This window comes from Pleurodeles waltl, chromosome 6 (assembly GCF_031143425.1).
Source record: "Pleurodeles waltl isolate 20211129_DDA chromosome 6, aPleWal1.hap1.20221129, whole genome shotgun sequence".
NCBI classification, from domain to species: Eukaryota; Metazoa; Chordata; class Amphibia; order Caudata; family Salamandridae; genus Pleurodeles; species Pleurodeles waltl.
The window spans coordinates 856,177,861-856,198,905 of NC_090445.1; the positions used below are offsets into that span (position 1 = coordinate 856,177,861).

The 21,045-nt window shown below is 37.6% G+C and overlaps 1 protein-coding gene across 2 annotated transcripts in view; it reads left to right on the forward strand.

Annotated features, from left to right (window-relative positions):
- Window positions 1–14,459, forward strand: part of LCOR (ligand dependent nuclear receptor corepressor) — a 276,632-nt gene extending 262,173 nt beyond the window's left edge. For both annotated transcript variants that reach the window (XM_069239598.1, XM_069239599.1), the window contains exon 5: window positions 470–14,459. In XM_069239598.1, the coding sequence (XP_069095699.1) occupies window positions 470–5,765 (5,296 nt within the window). In that variant the 3' untranslated portion in view covers window positions 5,766–14,459. The remainder of the gene's footprint in view (window positions 1–469) is intronic.
- The last annotated feature ends 6,586 nt before the right edge of the window (window positions 14,460–21,045 follow it).

Genomic DNA, 21,045 nt, shown 5'->3' on the forward strand with positions numbered 1-21,045 from the left:
TGGTTTAAGCTATCTTATGATATAAAGTATATTGTATGAAGGCATGTTGATGCATTTTTTCATTTAAAAAGTATTGGCTGTTGATGATAAAATTGTGTTTAATATGTAATGGTTTGCCTTTGCATCTGTAAATATAGATGTCTAACATTAACATCCCTGAACTGAAGAAACTCTTTAACCTGATTATATTTGAACACCCATGTCTTAGTTTGTACTCCCAGTCCATATAATTGGAGGAACTGGTGCTTAATATTTTTAAAGGTGTAGTGTAATATCTCCAAGTGATTAGGACTGGGATAAGATATGGGTTAGTTCACTTAAAAAACTTGTAGATATGTGTACGTAGATGAGAAACTCTGGGGGGAGGGGCGGAAGCAGCATTAAGTGGGAAATTGCATTTACTGTGGAACCCCAATTTTATGTGGCTTTGAATGGTTTTACAATTTTCTTTGCTTTTTTTCATTTTTAGTGACAAAACCATACCATCAGAAGGAATTCATCAAAAAACACAGAAGACTCCAACACCTGAAAAGTTATTGATAGCGTTATGTCCACATCACCAGAAGCAGTATGTTCATGAAGTGAGTGACCTGGATATTGGAGGACAATTATCACCTGAAAACATAAATACATCCGCTTGTAAAATGTGTGATACGCATTATTCCAACATGCAGGATAAAGTTGGTGTCTTTTCTGAAGAAATGGCCTCGGAATTACAAGTAAAACGTTCTGATTCACATAACTCGATTTGTGTATGCTGTGAACATTTGAAGGAGAACAATACCAAGGACTCTAGAAAAGTCAGATGTTCAGATGGAGAGAAGTGCATTAGTACTATCAAAGAAGAGTCCACTGATCTATTGGCAATTAGCTTTGGAACTCCAACCACAGCCTTCACCCCCGGATGCTTTGCTGCATCAAACAAAATATTAAATGTTAGTCATATTTCTGAAAGTGTTGAGGAAGGTGTTGCCACTGTTACATCTGAACCAACTTCTGATATAAAATGCAATGTCAAAGAGGAAGAACACAATCGAGAAAAGATGCAGGTTAACTGTTATGTTGAAGTAAAAGTCCCATCTCTTAACGTTGATCATGATTCCAGTAGCAATGCGTCACAGAAAACTTTATTGAAAACCTTATCAGATGAGGCTTCTGATTCTGATGTTATAATGTGTCCATCTAAAAATGTAGACAAGGGAAATTCATTGCAGTCAAAAGTAAAAGCTTCCCTGAAAGAGGATTTAGAAATAAATGAACGCCCTCTAAGTCCAAACCAGGAAAGTCTGACTGCTCAAGAAAGACATAAAGTTGGCAGTCATCTTCACCAGGGTACTAAATGTAAAATTGATAACTGCAAAGATAATTGTCCCACAGTACGTAAGACTTCTAATAGACATGTGAGAATGAAGCCTGCTCCAGACACAGTAAAAACAGTTCGCAATTGTAAAAGAGCATCAGGAGTGCGTATAAATGATTATGATAATCAATGTGATGTTGTTTATATCAGCCAACCAATAACTGAGTGCCAGTTTAAAAATCAGCGGTCGATTTTATCTTCACGAAAGACTGCACGAAAAAGTACCCGTGGCTATTTATTCAACGGTGAATATTGTGAGATTTCCACTGTTCGCACATTATTTCGACGTTCAAAGGCAGTAGAGATACTAAACTGCTCAAAGCTTATAAAAGAGAGATTTGTATTTCAAAGCCAGTCCTTGACAACCAATCTCCCTCTTATGCAAATGGCTATTGTAGCAAACCCAGAAAAGGCTGACAACAGTGTTACTTCAGTTGATGTTTCGGTACCAGGAAGTCCATGTCATAAAGATAAATATGAAGTTTCCTCCATAGCTGTTGAGCAAAATTTACAGCTCGAACCAGGTGATTCTGCTTTGCTTGTTGCAAGGAATGCTGCAACTAGTCCTTTAATGCCAATCCTTTCTCATGAAGAGAAGACTCAAGATGATATTTCTGTTGAGTTTCAATGTGAAGCTGTCAATTTACCCTCCAGTGTAAAATATGAAGAAGATACAAAGCTAGTAAAAAAATGTACAAGTTCACCTGAAGAAATACAAGTCTGTGCTGAACCACTGAATACAAATATCTCTGAAGTGAACAGCATAGAAATTCCTGTTAGCATTCATGCAGAGAAGGGGTTTGTGGACTCCAACTCAGCTGTTTCACAAGAGGCTTTGAATTGCAAGCTAAATAGTGATTCTGAGTCTATCAATCCAATTGTCGTTGATGACACAGCATATCGAGAAATCTCTACTCCTGTTTATCCCTTTGTTGCCCCATTTCAGAAAGATCTTCCAGAGCCCACAGAATATGCCTCTGTAGAGTCACTGGAAGAACTACATGAAAATTCCAGCAATGATCCTACTTTTGAAAATAAAAATTGTACACAGTCTAAAAGCAATGAATCACATGATGTTGAAGAATTTGCAAATGCTGAAGGCCCTGTAGATATTACTCAAGCATTTTCTTCAAAGAGTTCACTTGAGGAATGTCATATCAACTCTAAATTAACTCTTTCTTTCGAGGATGCACAAGAAGATCTTGTAGACTGTAGATCTCCCTACTTCCCAGAGGGGTCCTGTGGTGAAGATAGTGTTGACTTTACACTTGCTCTTTCATTAGAAGATACACCAAGAAAAGATCCTGTTGGCTCTAGAGATGATGTTTCCACAGACGGTGCTCATATTGAAGCAGCAGTTGAAACTACATATGAATATTCAGAGGATGTATGTGATGATATTTCTGATAATCACACCATTTGTGCCATAGAAAAATCCCCAGATCTTAATGGTGCTTCTTTCTCTGAAGAAAACAAAGACGTGTCAGATCCAATATCTTTCTTTAGTGTGTCAAATGAAAAAGACGTTTTGGACTCTGTAGCAACCACTCTTGATTTGCATAGTGACTATAGTGTTGCTAATGGAGATATATCTTCCTCAGTTCTGAGTATAAAAGAAGATTTACAATCAACGTCCACATCACTCTTTCCAATTTCTGATAGCAACTTGATAGAATGTTTTGGGGTTGTACCTTTATCAGATGATGATCTTGAGACTAAGTTGATGCCTGCATCTCCCTCAGAGCTTTCTGTTAAAGAAAATGATACATGCATTAAGCCAGCATCTCCCTCAGATGTTATCACAGGAAAAGGAGCAATAAATGTTGCCCTTGTTTCGCCTTCTCATGTAGACAAAACAGATGAATGTGGCAGCCCTGTCGCTGCTTCTCTTCCAGCTGATTCCATTAGAAAAACAAAAAAGCCTCCCAAGCCTCATAAGTCAAAAAGATCAGCAGTAAATGTTTACAGTAATAATAAAGCAAAAAAGCAGCAAGGTGCTCATCAAGAGAAGGTATGTGAAGAGTTGATAGGTAATCCAAATCTCACAAAAGTAAAACAACTTGGAGCCAATAAATCAAAAACCTTGCAAGACAATCACAAAAAGTCAGCACCTATAAAAAAACAAAATGTAGACAAAATTGTTCTTAAGAAGAAATCAAAAAAGAAAAAGAAATCTAAGGTCATTAAATCTGACAGACGTCTGCGAAGTCAGTTCTTGCATTCATCTGCTTTGAGCAGCAATGAACGTTCTGCTTCCAGTCACCTTAAGGTACCATGCCTCAAAATGAAACTTATTAAAAGTTCTGGTGCTAAACATTTCCAAAGAGCTGTGCATTTAGATAAAGCATCAACTGTCAGTTTTCCAGTAGACTGTTTTAATAAAACATTATTGGAAAAGATGGGTGACTCAAATCTAGATGATTTTGGAAATTCTGCTGATGAATGCCCTGTTATCACAAGACAATTGTATAAAAACATACAAGCTAAAAACATTTCTGAAAGTAACATAATTGTGTCGAAGTCTGAATCCAATCTTGCGTTCACCCAGAATAATCCAGCAGAGGTATTACAAATCCTGGTGGATGTGAATACAAATGAACGTAAAGTTCAGTTGACTACAAATTGTCCAGTTAATCAGACCCAAAACACTGAAAAGACATCAGCTCATGTTAAGACACTGGATTTGGATAATATGAAGAATAAACCGGTCGTTGGTTCCAAGAGCCATGATCCCTTGGCTAGCTCACAGAGATTTCATAAGAGTGGAAGCGGAAGTGCACCTAAGCTCTCACGAACATTCATGAAACAAAAAAATCGCATTTTAAGAAACCACAATTTAAGGCTGGCCTCAAAAGGAGAAGAATTTAACAAAAAAGATCTTACAGAGGAAAATTCTGTAGTTGGTAATGCTAAGGAAGAAAATGGTTTATCCTCTGGGAAAGAAGAAAATCTATGTAGCAAAACCTCTGTGGTTCTGAATGAGGAGCCTCAAGAAAAGAGTAAGGTGAAGTTTACAAATTGCCTTGCAGAAGAAGAAAATCAGGAACTCATTGCTGATTTTAATGCAAAGTACATGAAGGTTCAGAAAGGGTGGATTGTCCTTGAAAAAGAAGCAGTGCCAATGCACAGAGCAAAAAACAAGTCAGATAAGTTAAAAGAAATTTGGAAAACTAAAAAAAGAGTACGAAAGATCAGAAATTCTTCAGAAGCTCAAAAACTTTCTCCTATTCAGATTTTGTTTATGAAGGCCTTCAAGTTATCTGATATATATAAGTGGTTCTTAGAAACAACCGAAACAAAGTCTCTAGTGATTGTGAAAAAAGTAAGTACAAGATTGCCTGGGGACTTTCCGATGGCAATGATTCCTGTACAGAGGTGTGCTTCCTCTCTTTGTTATCCCCCAAGTGCACAGGCGGAGCGCTTGAAGAAACACCTAAAGAAGTTTGCTGCAGCGTCTCCCTTAAGAAATAATTCAAAAACAAAAAAAATGTGGGCTAAATTCAGAGACCCTATCGAGGACAGTGATTCTAGCACATCGACAAGCTCATCACTTAATACAGATTTCGATATAGTCCTTGACAATAAAAATGGCAAATGTGCACAAAATGTGAAAACACCTGCCAGCGCGCGCATATTGAGAAAATATTCAAACATGAGAGGGAAACTGCGTTCTCACAACAGTTTGGTACATAGTGAAAAAAGTAGTGGCAAAAAGGCGCCAAATGAAGATGAAAATAAACCTAGTCAAACAGATATTTGCCCTACTCCTTTAATGCCTCCTACATGCACATTACTAGTTAAAAATGATGCATACTGTGATGGTTCAGAAGGGGATGGGAAAAGTAAAAAAAAGAAAAAGCAATCTCTTGATTTCCAAACATTAGACACAGAGCCTGAGAAAAAGAAAAGAAAGCAAGACTCCAGCAATGCAAAAGATTCTCCCATTTCATCTGTTAAGGTTAGGCCAACAGTTAAGAAAGTTAGTAGGAAAGACGAACAGAAAGATTCACAGACAAATGTCCCATTTACAAAAAAACAAGATACAAAGGATTGCATTGGTAAAGGGTCAAAAACAGCATCATTTAAAAAAGAAAAAAGAGCAAAGGTCGACTCAGAGAATGTTGTACAGCTGGAAAAGCCATCCTTGTTCAAAGGGAATAAAAACAAAGGTAAAACTAAAACGGTCAGTAGCGCACTATTGGCAACGTCTCCAAAAACCAAAGGAGAAAACGTGTCTTCTTGCAAGTCAAATAAAATGCGTGAGAATGAGCACCATATTGGAAAAGCTCACACCAGGTCCATGAAGACAGTTGTCACCAATGATGTGTTTGAGGACAAGATCAAACGGAAGTCAAAACCTCGTCCACTTGCACACACCAAACAAAGGCGACTAGTTACGAAGTGATGAAGAATATAATAGCCATGTCAGATGAGACTTTTATAGTTCTTTGTTCTGGATACACAAAAACTAATTTTATAAGCTGTAGCAGGCCTTTCACAAATCCACAGTTAATCTATAAAGCAAAAATACCCATAACTGTGTGCGACTATTACCTTCTCCTGGCAACAACAGTGTTTCTCTCCAAAGCTGAGGGAACGGTGTTGTTCAATATCCTCTGTTTGATTTGACAGCATTGCAGATTTGAGTTGAGTACAGTGCCTTACTTCGTTTTGGGGTTTTTTGTATCAAAAAAAGTTATCCTGTGTGATTAAAGGCTTGCATTTTATACTTGATGCACAAGCACTTGTACTGTAGAAGAAAAAAGCTCTACTACTAGCATTGCTTTTCTGAATAAGTTACCTGGCCGAATATGTCTTTGTACACAATGCAGTTCTAGGCATGTATATGTTTTTTTCTTTTCAACTTGCCATCTAAATGTATTCAATGTTGATGGGAATGATAATGGTTCTACTATGCATGTGCGTGTTTTGATGCTGTTGGACGTTCTAATATTGTAAACTATTCTTTGCCTCTGCAACTTTCTTGTTCTGTGAAATTTCAGTCTAACGATCATACAGATACTGTTTTAAACAGTTTGACGAGGCCTTATACAGTCAATAGAGATGTAAAACTATAAAGATATTATATCAAAGTTCCATCCCGTCACTTATTTTCAACGAAGGTGTCACTGTCTTAACTGCAACAGTGTATTCTTGTGCATAGGTTGCACGTCTGTTGTTCACTATTGCTCAGTCTTGGACACAAATACTCCTTTGTAAAAGCCAGTATAGTTTTTCTACAAGCCCCCTTTCCCTTTAAACACTGGATTGATACGATTGGGTTGCATTGATTAAAAAGTAGTAAGCAGTCCTTGTTGTGATATTACAGTAATGTGTTTTGAGCCACAATGTCAGGTATCTCAAAAGATAGTGTGTTATTTTTATGAACAGGAAAACATATTTTTTCAACATAAGTACTTTCTGCCAAGGCAGTGACTCGATGCAATTAGGAATCGAGTGAAGGAACTACAACGTAGGCAATAAACAAGTGGAAGAGATACTATTGCATTAGCCATACATTTGAAGAGTAAACAATTTATTTGATAATGTATCGAAATGCTTATTTTTCTATGGTTGTTTCATAAATTGGCAATACATGAGAGGGACGGGCTTTGTGCAACTTCATGAAATTTGCCTCCACACTGCCAAGTTGATGTGAAGTGAATTGGGCAATTGATCCCATACTTCCATTGCCGCTACACTTGTGGTATTTGAGATATTTAAGCTGCCTTGCAAGAGTAATTGTAGTTGCTTATCTTGAAGTATCCCAGCAGCGACACAAAACAAAAGAGGAATTTTTACCATGGAGGTGTGCAAGATAAGTAAACAAGTAGACCTACATTGTGCAATATTATGAACCGATTAAGCAGCTTTTAGTTTCACTTATGATAATATCTGACTAATTATCATTGTGGAGGGACATAAAGACAAGATTTCAGCCCAAATGAGTTTCAGAAACAGGCAAGGTGGTTCACGGATAACGGCTTCTTTTATAGTTCAATACATGTATTTTTATGTTGTGCCTTCAGTTCTCCCTATGCATATGCCAGCCAGAAACTGGACACTGCTGTCATAAGGTTAGATTTTGTCTTCTCTTTGTTGGGTTAGAGAAGATGAAGAGTGGTGTTTTGCTTTGCTCTGGGAAATTTTTGCTCCATTTGGGTCTTTCAAGGCTAGTAATGGTCACCTGCTGTGCTACTAGTCTATGCCAGTGCATCTCCCAGCGGCAGTTATGCTGATATTGATCCAGTCCCCTTCCGATGATAGGACATTTGTTTCAGCAAGACGGCACCATTCATGTTTTCTGTTCTATGTGATCAACCTACTGGCAGTATTGTATGTCCCATCTTGTAACTGATCGCATTTCTTCGCAATTACCCTTTTACCCTGAAATAGGTCTATGGCTACACCCATTTTGGAAGGACAAAAAAAAGAATGAGAGGTTCAATAGTAGGCCCTCCTTCATGATTTTCATGGAATTATTATTTTTCCCATTTCGCAATTATATGAGATTTTTCTACGATAACTTCTCAACATTCACGTGCATTTGTGCCCCTAAAATAAGCTCTGCATTCACTAGATTGGTAAAAGATTCGCTGGGCTAGGTTCACAGACTCATTTTCGGCTGTAAGCTGATTGAATTTGTCTGTCAGGTATCCACAAAAGAACACCTAGGATGAGGGCAAACTTTCCACAGTGCAAATCGGCATACTACTGGAAGAGTTTGTGAATTGCAAAACTTAGTACTCTCATTCGTAAGAATTTTTGTAGAAGTACAGATTATCTACTTTTTTTAATCAGGCTCTCTGTGCTTAAACTTCTGAAACCAGTCATAATGTTGTGTTTACTGTTAACAAAGGATCTTCCAAAAGATTCTGTAATTCTTTGTTTATGTTACTAGTGTTAAAGTTTACTCTCTACATTTCCCTATCGGTTAGTTACCATGTAGCATATTATAGCATGTTATACTTATGCAAAGTGTGTTCACTCAGATTCATATTGGCATTTCCTCTGTGCCATGGCTGTCTCTAGAAACAAAGCATTACCCAATAGCAAACAAAATACTTTCACCTGTTTGAATGTCGGTTATCGCCATTTTCAACACAGTCGTAGTATTGCATCTATTTAATATTATTGCTGTTCTGACATGTATACCACAGCAGAAAACAAAATGTGAGGGGTACCAGTGCCCCATAAGTAGTCCTGAGGTTTAGGTCTATTGGCTTATTATACCTCTTTTGGGCTACCGTATTGCAACAGTATGGTTTGTATGGTGTAAAATAGCTCAGACTGTGATAGGTTAACACTACAAATGCTTAAACACTTGATAGCTTAATATGAGCAGACACATTAAAAGGAGTACATGTTGAGAAACCCTCACATGCCTTTTTATATCCTATTTCTTATGCTGTCAGATTACAATGCATACCCGGGTTTTAGTTTGGGAAAACAATTGTGGTTAAAGATTTAATTGCAATGGAAGTTTAGCCTGAGCGAGAAAACAACATAAACAGTAGAGTAATACTGGGATGGGTGCATCAAATAAAACATTAGCTTTTGGGTGACCCCAATCCTAGGGCTAAAATTGAGTAAACAGTTCAAAGTATTATCACTGCATGGACTCTCTCTTTATGGGGTTGGCATAGGGACCATCGTGTCCTTTATCTTACTCACCTTTTCTGTTGCTACTGCTTTTAGAACACTTGTTTCGGACCTTGATAGCAGATGGGATGTGATCCACCTACCAATAAAAGGAGCTCATAACAGCTCAGGATTGGTTTACTCCTAAGCTTGATATTTGGGGGGAAAGTCAATGTTTGGTGTCAAGCTACTACTGCCAGAGAGAGTGATGACATATGCTCAGAATGGAACAGTGACACACTGCCCACCTTCAGCTGCACTGTTCCTAAGGGGGGTATCTGATTGTTAGGAATACCAAGATGTTTGGCTCTAAATGTTATTTTCTTTCCACCTCTTACATTTAGTAGTTTCATTTTCAAAAAAGGATATTTTTTCTCATTGATTCCTTCTCTAATCCTATCAGGAGTGCTTTGTGCATATTGATGAAAATTCTGTTCTCTTTGCTAAGGAATGCACAAGTGAAAATCTTATGTCTACCTTAATTTGTTGTGGTAACTAGGCATTCAAAACTTTGAGATGAGTTATTTTGGAGGACACTTAATTTCATTGTTTGCGTAAATGCTGTTGCAGATGATTTTTCCTATCTTTTTTAGTTATTCAAACATGTTTACACATCAACATTGAACATTGTTGTAGGTGTTGTAAAATTATCTGTTTAATTTAATAGGTCCTGTCTGTCTCATACCTATGCTTGATGTATGAGACTAAATGCTCATTGACATTACTTCTTGTCAGTTCTCAAATACATATTTTATTAATAGGGGCATTTAAAAGGTAACTCCTTGTTTAATAGTTGGTGAAACCAATCCATTATCCTAGTGCATTTGGCTTTATCTTTATCTAGGCATAAACTAATATATTTTAATTATATTGATTTTTTTTTTGGTGACAATTATTTTCACCGTCCAATGATTTCCCTAAAAGTGTACCCCTTTCCTAAGCCCATATGTGAAATTCCCTGCATGCTGCCTTAAGACTACACATGCTGATTGCAAGTAAATGACCTTCCCACTCCCATGGGAAGTAGTCAGTGGTAACAAAAACATCCATGATAGATATGAGTGTTAAACTGCAAGTCATATTAATTCTGTTCTTATATTGATGTTATTGTCGAAATGCCACTGTTGACTCTTGTGACTGAGGTGTTATGTTTGCTTAAATGCCATAGCTTCCTCCATCTGGAAATGGTAAATGTACTTACACAATAATACATTTTCATGAGTTTAAGTATGATACAATTAGTAGTTTCAGAAGCCAGGTAAGTCTGTGAAATAGTAAACTGCACACATTGTTATAAATGAATTAGCAAGTTTATCCCACTAAATCAATTTGCAACATGTTATTTTGTAACCTGGGTCATTTAGGTTACTGCTTGAATTTATTTTAAGACCAATTTTTATTTTATTTGCACCTAAGAATTCAGTCACCTCCATTTATCTTCTGTTGGAGCTTTCCTCCTAACCCATGGCAAATAGTGTACTATTATAAATGCATCTGATTGAACTTTGCCACCCTAAATGCAGATTTAGTTCACATCACATTTACATTAAAAATAGGTTAAGTGGCACATATGTATAGAGGGAAATGATGAAAGAGTTTAGTTTCTTTTTGTGAGGGTGAAGCAAGAAACATTTGTACCACATATATACAGAATTAGGGTGCATACTCTTGGCATTTTAAGGGAATTGTGATCTGATAAAATACAAAGCCCACTAAACGAGTTGTCGTACATTTCTACCTCATAAATCTTTTTTTTAAACTGGCACAATTGTTTTATGCTAGAAAATATTAGGGAAAATACATCTGCATGGCCTACAATTTCATATAGGTAAGTGAAGTAAAGAACAACAAAAAAAGTCATAAATTATGTACTTCTTCAGTGATTCAGAACATTTCTCAAATACAACTCTGTAACATTAACGATGTAGCTATGTTATTTTTCAAGCTGTCATGCATTCTGATGGGAACAACATAATCTTTTTCAGTATTCTCGACACACGCATTATCTGCCAGTCCCGGTGGTTTTACCCTGTTGATGGATTGAGAAATATGGTCTTGGCCACAATGTTAAATCCATTCCAGTGTTTTACATCACAATCACATCCATCCAGGTTATGATTATACATCACATTATTAGAAAGATCTCTTTGAAAATAGTTTCTGTCTAGCTACTAGGAGAGAAGAAGGGGTGGCAGAAAGGTTTTTTGGTGACCTGTGCAGTAATTAAAGAAAGAAAGCAGAAGTAACGGGCACTATGAGTAAGGAAACTGAAATGTCCATTCTGCTGTCCATTAAACTTTAGAATGAATCAAAATATGATCAATAACTACTCTGTTTACCTGTGGAATGTGAACCGTACCTCCTTTCATACCTGCCTGTCAATTCATAATGAATTGTAATGGCTGCAGGTTAAATAATTGCATTCTTTCAGCAAAGGAAAACATTTAGGCAGACTGGTTTCAGTGAAATGTGCCAATGACATACATATCCTAAACAAAGGTTGCAAAGTTTGAGTTGGCTGGTTTTTTTTGTACAGAATATTCTGTCAAATGAACTACTCAAATACACAGAGAAATATGGAAGCTTCAAGCTGTGCTGTAGGTCTTACAGTATTGTTTTGATGGGAGACCAAAAGAGATTGTATGCAGAGCACAAAAGGGCATCAAGCAGGTTATTTGATTTCCTCAAATGCAGCTTTGTTTTATTTGGTGTCCTTCCAAAATATATTTTACCAAGTCATAAAATCATCAGTGATCAGAGCTTTGCCTACTGAATATTTTTTTTCACCATTCAGTATGTTCCTGAACCCTGATTGTATTGAAGTGTAGCCCTCCTGGCTCTACAAAGATGCATTGCCATGGACATTTATGCATCTTTTATGTAGTATTGGACTCTATTTAGGAAGGTCACTGTTTGCAAAAAATCAGCAACTATCAAATTGGCTGTTGAACAAGATCGCCTTGTGTGTTCTATCACGGGTCATTGTCTGTTGTGTCAAGGCTAAAGATGCAAAACTGATACAAGAAGGTCCTTCACTGTCAACAGGTTTAATCATTCCCAATAGACTGTAGCTTCTTTCTGTCTTGTGAAGTATGTCTTGGATTCTACTGTGCCAAAATACATTCAAAGCAATTAACTGATAGAGCATTAAAATTAGTATCTTTAGAATATAAATGTTACCTTTCTAGCTGTTATTTCCCTTAAAGAATAGAAAAGTCAGTTTTCATTCTGCCACTACTATGATGTGTGTTCTTAGCATGTGGAATGCCGTCATCTGTAGTTATCTTCATATTTTGAGAATGACCTAGCGTGTCTGTATTTGTATATTTGAAAGGTAGTTTTTTTTAATGTAAGTTATTGTAGTTTGTTTTAAAGACGATTGTGTTGGCTGGTTTCATTACAATCATTGATTTCGATATTAGGGAAACAATGGTGTATTTGTATACCAATACTTGTGTCTTTTTAGTGGTTATATACAATAATAAATTTTCTTTAATTCCATTTTAACACTGCTTCTAGTAGTTAAAAAAACAAGACTAGTTTTCAGGATTTCTTTGTAAATGATCATCATTATTTAAGTCCAGTTATAAAGTCTCAGTTGGATTTTACCATACTGTTTTTTGAAAGACTTCATAAAAAATGACAAAATACTTGAAGGTGACCTTGTGCCACCACAAATTCAGGTGTGTAAAATATTTTCAGTCAGTTCCTATAAATACAGTGTTTCAGATTTAAGAACAGAGCAACTCCTGTTTGATAAAGACAGTTCATGATCTTGCATGCAAAAATGATTTTTCGTCTAATGTGCATATTGAAGATGTCAAAAAGCATTACATTTAAATTTTGTTAGCTGGGCAAAATCGATTATTGGAGAATATTGTTAATATGTAAGAAAGAAGGCTGATGACAAAATTAGAGTTCTGCCTTTTGCTTCCTATGTTCTAATCTGTTGTACATTTCTAAATGAACATTGTTTTCTTATTAGCATTGTGGCATCACATTTCCTGTGGAGCCAAGAAGAGCTAAGAGTGTATATACACAATGTGTATATATATTTGTAAACATGCTCACACACTTTTTTATAACCACCTGTACAGTAGTGGGTGTTTTGCATATGCCCTGTTGAGCTATATTGGAAGTACTTGAAGTTTGCAACACTTAGATACCGCATCTGCTGCATACCTGTGATAAAGCAATTAGAATACTTAATTCTATAAGCTTCAGTTTGATTAGTCACACACTGCAGAGCTGTTACATTTCTTTGCAATATCTAACTCGGTATAATTTGAAGACTGCTTGAAATGTATATACTTCCCTGTAAGCACTACATTACTTGTATGATAGCGTGACCAGTGTGTTGGGATTTTATGTGATAATTATTGTACTATTACTTTTCTTTATACACAACTGCATTGTTTACAAAGGTAACTACATTTCATTACTGTCTTTGGTTTTTCTTGATACCTTAAAAGATTTTGGATATTCCTTGCTTTCTGTGTAGGATCCAAAACTTTGAGTGGTCTTCATGTCCTATGTCAACAATAACTAAAGGGACAAGGCTACAATGTGTGTCAGTATATAGTTAGGACTGTCTACCAAAGTGTTTTGAAATTTGGTTAGGTTCTCATTAAGGGAATGTTACTCATTAAAACTCATTCAATGCAAATGTGTAATTATACTATGGTGTGCACTAGCACTTGCTGTGAAATCTATATACTCTTTCCATAAACACTGGCACATTTCAGTTAACCTTTCCTTCAGAAGATAGTGTCCTACTAGAAACAGTCACACTTATATAATTACACCAGCTTATTTCTGACTGCTAAAATGTGAGCACCTTAGCTGATGGTTTAAACCTGGTGATGTCTAAAATACTGTGGTTTCAGAATTGAACTATTCAACAGTCACTGAAACATACATTCACATTGAAATTCCAGATTCTGTGTTAATTTCTTATAAGGTTTGTAAACCAGTGCAGCAAATTGTATATCTTGTACTTTAGTAATGTTGCATAGAATCAGTAAAATGTACTGACCATAGCAAACGGAGCTCTGACTAAAGTGATCATGTGTATGAAAGCAGATGCATGTTTTCAAATGACTATCATCATATTGGCTACAGTTGAACCTTCTTGAAGCCTGACCTATTGATGTGACACATGGACATTCTTTGGTAACTGAACTTGCTATTTGTCATTTATCACCTTCCCATTCAACCAATGTATAAGATGTAAAGATATTTGGTTTTATTTTTAGATTAACCTGAAATTTGGATTATGTATGCTGTAATACATGCATATTTATGTTAAGAAGTTTTGTTGTGCATTAAGTAATTTATAGATTGTGATGTATTTTTCTCTTAAATTAATTTGATTAGTGTGTTGATAAGAAAATTATTTCTTGAGTATTCCCTTATATAGGAAGCGTTTATATAAATAAAATGTATTCAAACATCGGAATTCAGTTGTATTTTATAGGAACAATATCAGTTTTATTAATTATGTTTTCTTAACAAAACCGCTTAGCCTACAGTTAAAAAAGTTTACTTCAAGGCAATGTGAGAATTTTTCATGGTAGAAATTATGTTTATCAAACTTTTTTAGTAGTCTGCATCTTGGTGGGCAGGGTCTACCCTTCACCAAAATAAACAATGTAAGTGTCACAGCTATAGATCATTTTCTACAAGCCTGCCATGAACACAAAATCTTAAATATGCTGTATTTTACCATTGGAACTAAATCTGGTGGCAGGTAAAGTTATCGCTTTGTACGCTGCCTTGGATCATTTACAATGTACTTCTATATGTCTGTAATGTATGATGTGCACATGTGGGATTAAAGGTGTGGAGAAGATTACAGGATATACCCCTTCAGAGGGAATGGAACGTTCCAATCGTAAACCCTTCCCCTTCTAGGGACTCTTTGGAACTCTTAAATAAAACATATTTTTTATTTATCTCACTAGTATAAAGACAGGAACATTTATTAATACTCCTAGATCCTTTATCTCTCCTGTCCCTAACTTGTGGCTACCCTGCAACCTACTGATGCAACCAGAAAATGCTTCTCAAATCACTATCAATATTCCTACAAGACCCAGCTTTACTGGAGAGTTTTCATTTGAAGAGACAGCCAAAATGAGCTCCTTTGTGGCGATCCCAATGGACTCAATGTACTGGGTGTTCAGTTCTCAGTAGAACTTAATCCCTCAGAAAAGGAATTTCATTTCTTTCTACTCCTCTACTGTAAGCTTTTTGTATGGATTCTTGTCCAGCCCTTGGAATTCCCATCCCAAACTTAGGTAGCTGGTCTTGTATGGCACTATCATTAAGTTCTCAAGTGATTTCTTACATTACAAGGCCTTTATAGGTGCATTTGCCTTTCCTTTCTTAAACTTCATGATTTACATTGAGCTTGACCTAAAACTACTTCATCATTTTATCTCATTGAGACAAAAAATACCCTATGAACATCTATGGTCCTGAGGATGGTCTTGTGTGCATATGACTTGGGAGTCTGAAACTTAGATGCTGCTCCCCCTCTCACTTGCTACAGAGTGGATTATTAAACTTTTGGATACTAATTGGGGACTTTAAGTTATCAGGAGAGTGGACATCACATACATTTATCTATGAACTTTGAATAATAACTTTATTCTTTTGAGTAGTAAGAATGATGTGTGTAGGGCTTTGTTTGTGTTTCTATGTACCCTTGATCTTCTGTGTTTACTATTCAAATATGACTTACACGTCTGTTTTTTGTGTACGCCTGTTTTTCCAGTTTTCTCATTTTTATTTTTTTCTCATTTTTATTGCCTTTTCTCATTCTTGTTGTCTTGTGTTGTTTTTAATTGACCTTAAAAATAACACTTTTGATTAAGTCCTATTGATATACCTTTGCTCTAAACTTTCTACGTAATAATCCCCTTTCTTAGCATTTTTACCTTACATATTACAGATACCCAGATTTTAAGGAGTTATTGGGTTGCGCATCTTCCTTTACACACAACCGTTCTTTGTCACCCTAGGACCGAATGCAACTAATATTGCTGAAAAAATTCAGAACTACATTTGCAAATGCTAATCGCACATTGTTTGGTGTATGTCTATTATTCATGGTCTGCGTGAATCCTCTTTAGCCCTGCTAAAAGCAGAATGGCATCTCTGTGGAAAGACTCATCAAAGGGGCCAAAAGTTTGATGATAATAGCCTGCTCCGCACCTTTCTATGGTGGAGGCCAAATGACCAAGCATAAGAAACCTATCTTCAAAGCAGCTGTTTTGCTTGCAAAATTATTGTTCTACATCAACCAGTAAATCTTTATTCTCAGTTGTTCGACACTCCCAGTGAGTAAATACCTGCCAAATTTTAACATAGCACTTAACTAAAATGCAAAACCCAGAATCAGTCTTTATCCTGTTGTGCTTTTAGGTTCTTGGACTCCTTACCATCATGTATGTATATAGCTCTCTGCCACCTATCACTCCAAAATACTTTTAATTGTGGGCTAAATCTCAGCTGGCTGTTGAGCTCTAAATGTGTTTTTCTTGTCTCTTCTTATTGTATGTTTTTATCGGTATAGTTCTCCGCCCTCTAAAGCCTGGACTTCACCACCTTATGACCCACATTTCCTCTAAATAATCCAGCTGGTGTGTAGCCATCCAGTTCTTTCCCCACACTATTTGGGCAACAGTTATGACAAAATCTTTAAAAAAACTCTCTTGCCTCCCAGCGAAACAAGGACTAACCTTACTGCACAGCATCTGGAGCTATCTTCTGAAGAAGTGGAGTCAAGAGTCAAATATACGAGTTGGAAGCAAGGCATGGCATTAAGCACTACCCAGGGAGTAAGTGAAACTCCCTATAATAGTTCCATCCAACTCCCATGTGAAGGTACCATCCTATGCCAAATACATTGTGCCATTAACCATAAGATGGTTGTTAGAAATTTGGTTACTGGTTGACTGAGGTGTGAACCCTGGTCAAGCAGCAACCACCATTCTATTCAAGATAAGGCACAAGCAAATCCCAAATTAACCTATGCTCACCCCCCATGATAGCTTGGCACAGAGCAGTCAGGCTTAACCTAGAGGCAATGTTTAAAGTGTTTGTGCAGCACTTCAAACAGTAAGGACCCCACATCATGTTAGATAAATAAAACTTAATTTAATAAAACAAGACCAAAACAACAAAAATCCCATGAGTAGAACTTGAGTTATGGGTGCAGGAAAGAGGGGCACAGGTCAGCAGAGCAGGAGTCTATCAGAGTGGCAGGCCTTCAGCAGCACAGGAGTCCTTCCTGGCAGAGTATCCATAGGTCCAGAAGTGTACCGTGGTGGTGGCATCTGAGGTCCAGTATTTATATTTTTGTGCCCTGGTTCTGGAAGGTGGGAGAAGCTTCCAAACAGTGGCTTTGAAGTGCAAAGAATCCCCTTCCTCCCCTGCTGTGTCTCCAAGCTGGCTGGAGTGACAATACAGGGTTGTTAAGCCCTTTGTGCGTTGGCAGGACTATTCCTGCCTATTCGAGAGTAAGTGAGGCTGTATCTAGCTCCTCCCTCTCATCCTGCTCAGGGTGACACATTGTCACACTGAAGCTCCCACTGTGTGTATCTGTCTAAGAGGAATACACAAAGCCCAACTACATCCAGTCATCTGACCATAGACAGGCTGCAGACACCAAATGGCTAAGGTAAGGAAACAACAGCTTTCTAAAAGTGGCATTTTCAGAATTGCAATTTAAAATCTGACTTCACCATAAGTTAGGATTTTAAATTGTGATTTCAGTGATACAAAACATGAGGGAGGGGGTCATCTCTTCCTATTCAGAAGCTACACTTTGAGATGTAGTAATGCAACTCCAGTGTTGTCCTACTGGAGAGATGGGCCTTGCAGTAGTGAAAAATGGATTTAAGAGCTTTTCACTGCCAGGACATGTAAAACTAAAATAGTAAATGGTCTACTTTTTTAATACATTGCACCCTGTCCTCGGGTCTGTCCAGGACCTACTCTAAGGGTGGATTAAATGTAGTAAAGAGGAAGGTTAGGGCCTGGCAAAAAAAGTTTATTTTGCCAGGTCGACATGACAGTTTAAACTGCAAACAAAAATGGCAGGCCTGAGACATGTTTAAAGGGCTACTTAAGTGGGTGGCACAATCACTGCTGCAGGCCCACTAGTAGCATTTAATTTACAGGCCCTGCACACATGTAGTGCACGTTACTAGGGACTTCTAAGTAAATAAAATATGTAAATTAGGGCATAAGCCAAATTTACCATGTTTTAAAGAAGTGAGCGCATGCACTTTAGCACTGGTTGGCAGTGGTAAAGTGCTCAGAGTTCTAAAGCCAACAAAAATGGGCCCAGCAAAATAGAGGAGAGGCAAAATGTCTGGGCGAAGACCATGCTAAGGCCTAACAGTGGTGTGTATTTTTTTCAGACCCAATTATGGTGATTCTCAAAACCGGAGTGTTTGTGTCTTCAAAATAGGTATTTTTTTATGTATGAGACCCACTTTTGGAGTTGGTACATTTTTACTGATTCCTAAAATGGGGCTCCAAATAGTTAGATTCATAGTTTATGAGGGATGTTTTGTCAGTGTCCCTTGCAAATTGTGGATTGGTATCTTATTCATCACTGTTTTGCAACCTGAATTACAGCCACAAACCATTGAAAAGTTACTGACTCCCAAGTTGGATGTCAACATTTGTGAACGGGAAGCAAGGGCCCTTTTGGACCCCTTCCCCTTTGTGATATGGGTAAAAGATTCAGGAGTAGTGGGCAGTGGTTCAATGCACCACTACCCACTCTCTCTGAAACCTTAAAAAATAAATACGTTTTTTTTTCCTTCTTTTGGACACAGGCCATTTCCTTCAACCCCATCACAGCTAAGCCCCACCCCCCCCACCCATGTTAAGCCTTTTTTCTTTTGGCTCTTTGAGATAGTTTGCGCTTAGGCACCCTTACCTTTTTGTCCACCTAAGGTATCCTCGCCAAATTTGTGTCCTTTTTTCCTGCATCCTGAGAATTCTAAAGGTACCTAGGGTTTTTGGATTCTCCTGGTGGAGACTAAGACATTTGCCAAAATACAGCTAAAATTTGGGTTTTATGGGAAAAACGTGTGGCAGAAGAAAGCATCTGTTTTTTTTCCCTGCAAATGGCATCAATGAAGGGTTTGTGGTGCTAAAGTCACCATCTTCCCCGCTTTCAGGAACAGGCAGACTAGAATCCAAAAACAATAATTTTCGACTCAGTTTTGGCATTTTACTCGTACACACCCAATTTTTCCTATTTTTTGTGCTTTCAACGACCTTCTAGTTATTGATATAAATGGGTGTGAAACCAATGGTGGATCCCGGAAAGCTGTACATATCTGAAAAGTAGACAAAAGTCTGAATTTAGCAAGGGGCGGGGTCATTTGTGTAGATCCTTCAAAGTTTTCCTAACGAAAGTAACAGTTGAAAATAAATATTGAAATTTCGTTGAGAAAAACAGCCGTTTCTGTCTACGTTTTCATCTGTAACTTTTTCCAGCTATGGCAGATTTTTGAAAGCAACATACTGCTACGTCCGCTTGACTCTTCTGGGGATATATAGGGCTTCTAGGTGCACCAAGAACCCAAGGTACCCCGAGCCAATAAATGAGCTGTACCTTGCAATGGGTTTTCATTGTGTACCGGGTATACTGCAAATCATTTGGTAAAATATAAAGAGTGAAAAATAAATATCAAGGAAACCTATGTATTTCCAAAATGGGCACAAGATATGGAGTTTAGAAGCATTGGTTATTTGCACATCTATGAATCTGGGGGTACCCTTTCTAGCATGTGAATTACATGGCGGTTCTCAAAATTACTTCTTTCTAGCACACTGTCTTACATTTGAAAGGCACAAATGCAGAGAAAAACAATTGGTGATAACACTTGATATGCTATTCTGGGTTCTTCCAAGTCTCCTGATAAAAGTGGGACCTCACTTGTGGAGGTAGGCCTAGTGCCTGCGACAGGAAATGCCCCAAAACTCATTATGGGCACATCAAATTTTTCAGCTGAAAACTGATGCGTTTTTTGCAAAATGACTAGCTGTGGATCTTGGGCTCTAGCTTAGCTGGCACCTAGGGAAACCTAGCAAACCTGTATATATATATTTTTTTAACTAGACACGTAGGGGAATCTAGGATGGAGTGACTTGTGGGGCTCTCACTAAGTTCTGTCACCCAGAATCCTTTGCAAACCTCATATTTTGATGATGCAAAGTTCTTGAATCTGAGGGGAGCCACACATTTCCTTTCACCCAGCATTCCTCTAAGTCTCCCTGTAAAAAAGGTACCTCACTTGTGTGGGTAGGCCTGGTGCCTGTGACAGGAAACGGCTCAAAACGTATTGTGAACATATCAAAATTATCACAAACCAAACTGGTTTTGCAAGGGAGTAACCTGTGTTTTTGGTCCCGGACTTCGCGGCCATCAGAAATGTGAGGAAAATAATTTTTAAGCTAAATTTGAGGGTTTCAAGGGATTCTGGGTAAGAAAATGTTGGGTAAGCCATACAAACCACACCTCCCTGCACTCCCCCAGGTGTCTAGTTTTCAGAAAGGTCTGCGTTTGGTAGGTTAGCAGTAAAAAAAAAAAAACTAAACATATTACTATAATTTGCCTAAGGTGCTAAATCACCTTAAAAGAAAAAAAAAAAAAAAAGCCTGGGGGGGAAAGGATCCCGGTAACAGCAACTCAAAAGGACAGAAGAGTAACGTCCGGTGCGGAACAAAGATAAGCAAAAGAAGCGTGCTAGCCTCTCCCACTCCAGAAAATAATCCCGGAAATGAGTGCGTATTACAAGTCGATCTGTCAGCTGAGCCACCCACCCTGCAAAATTGGCTGCCTCAGTTAGGGAATTTTTGTGGAAGCATTTCAAACATAAAGAGGCACAACAAGTAGATCTTCCTCCGGACAAGATACAGACAACAATATCATCGACGTTATTGAGGGGTTACATCTGTGACCGCTGGCTTTACCCTTGCAACCTCTGGCACTGATTTTGCAACCCCTGGCCTCA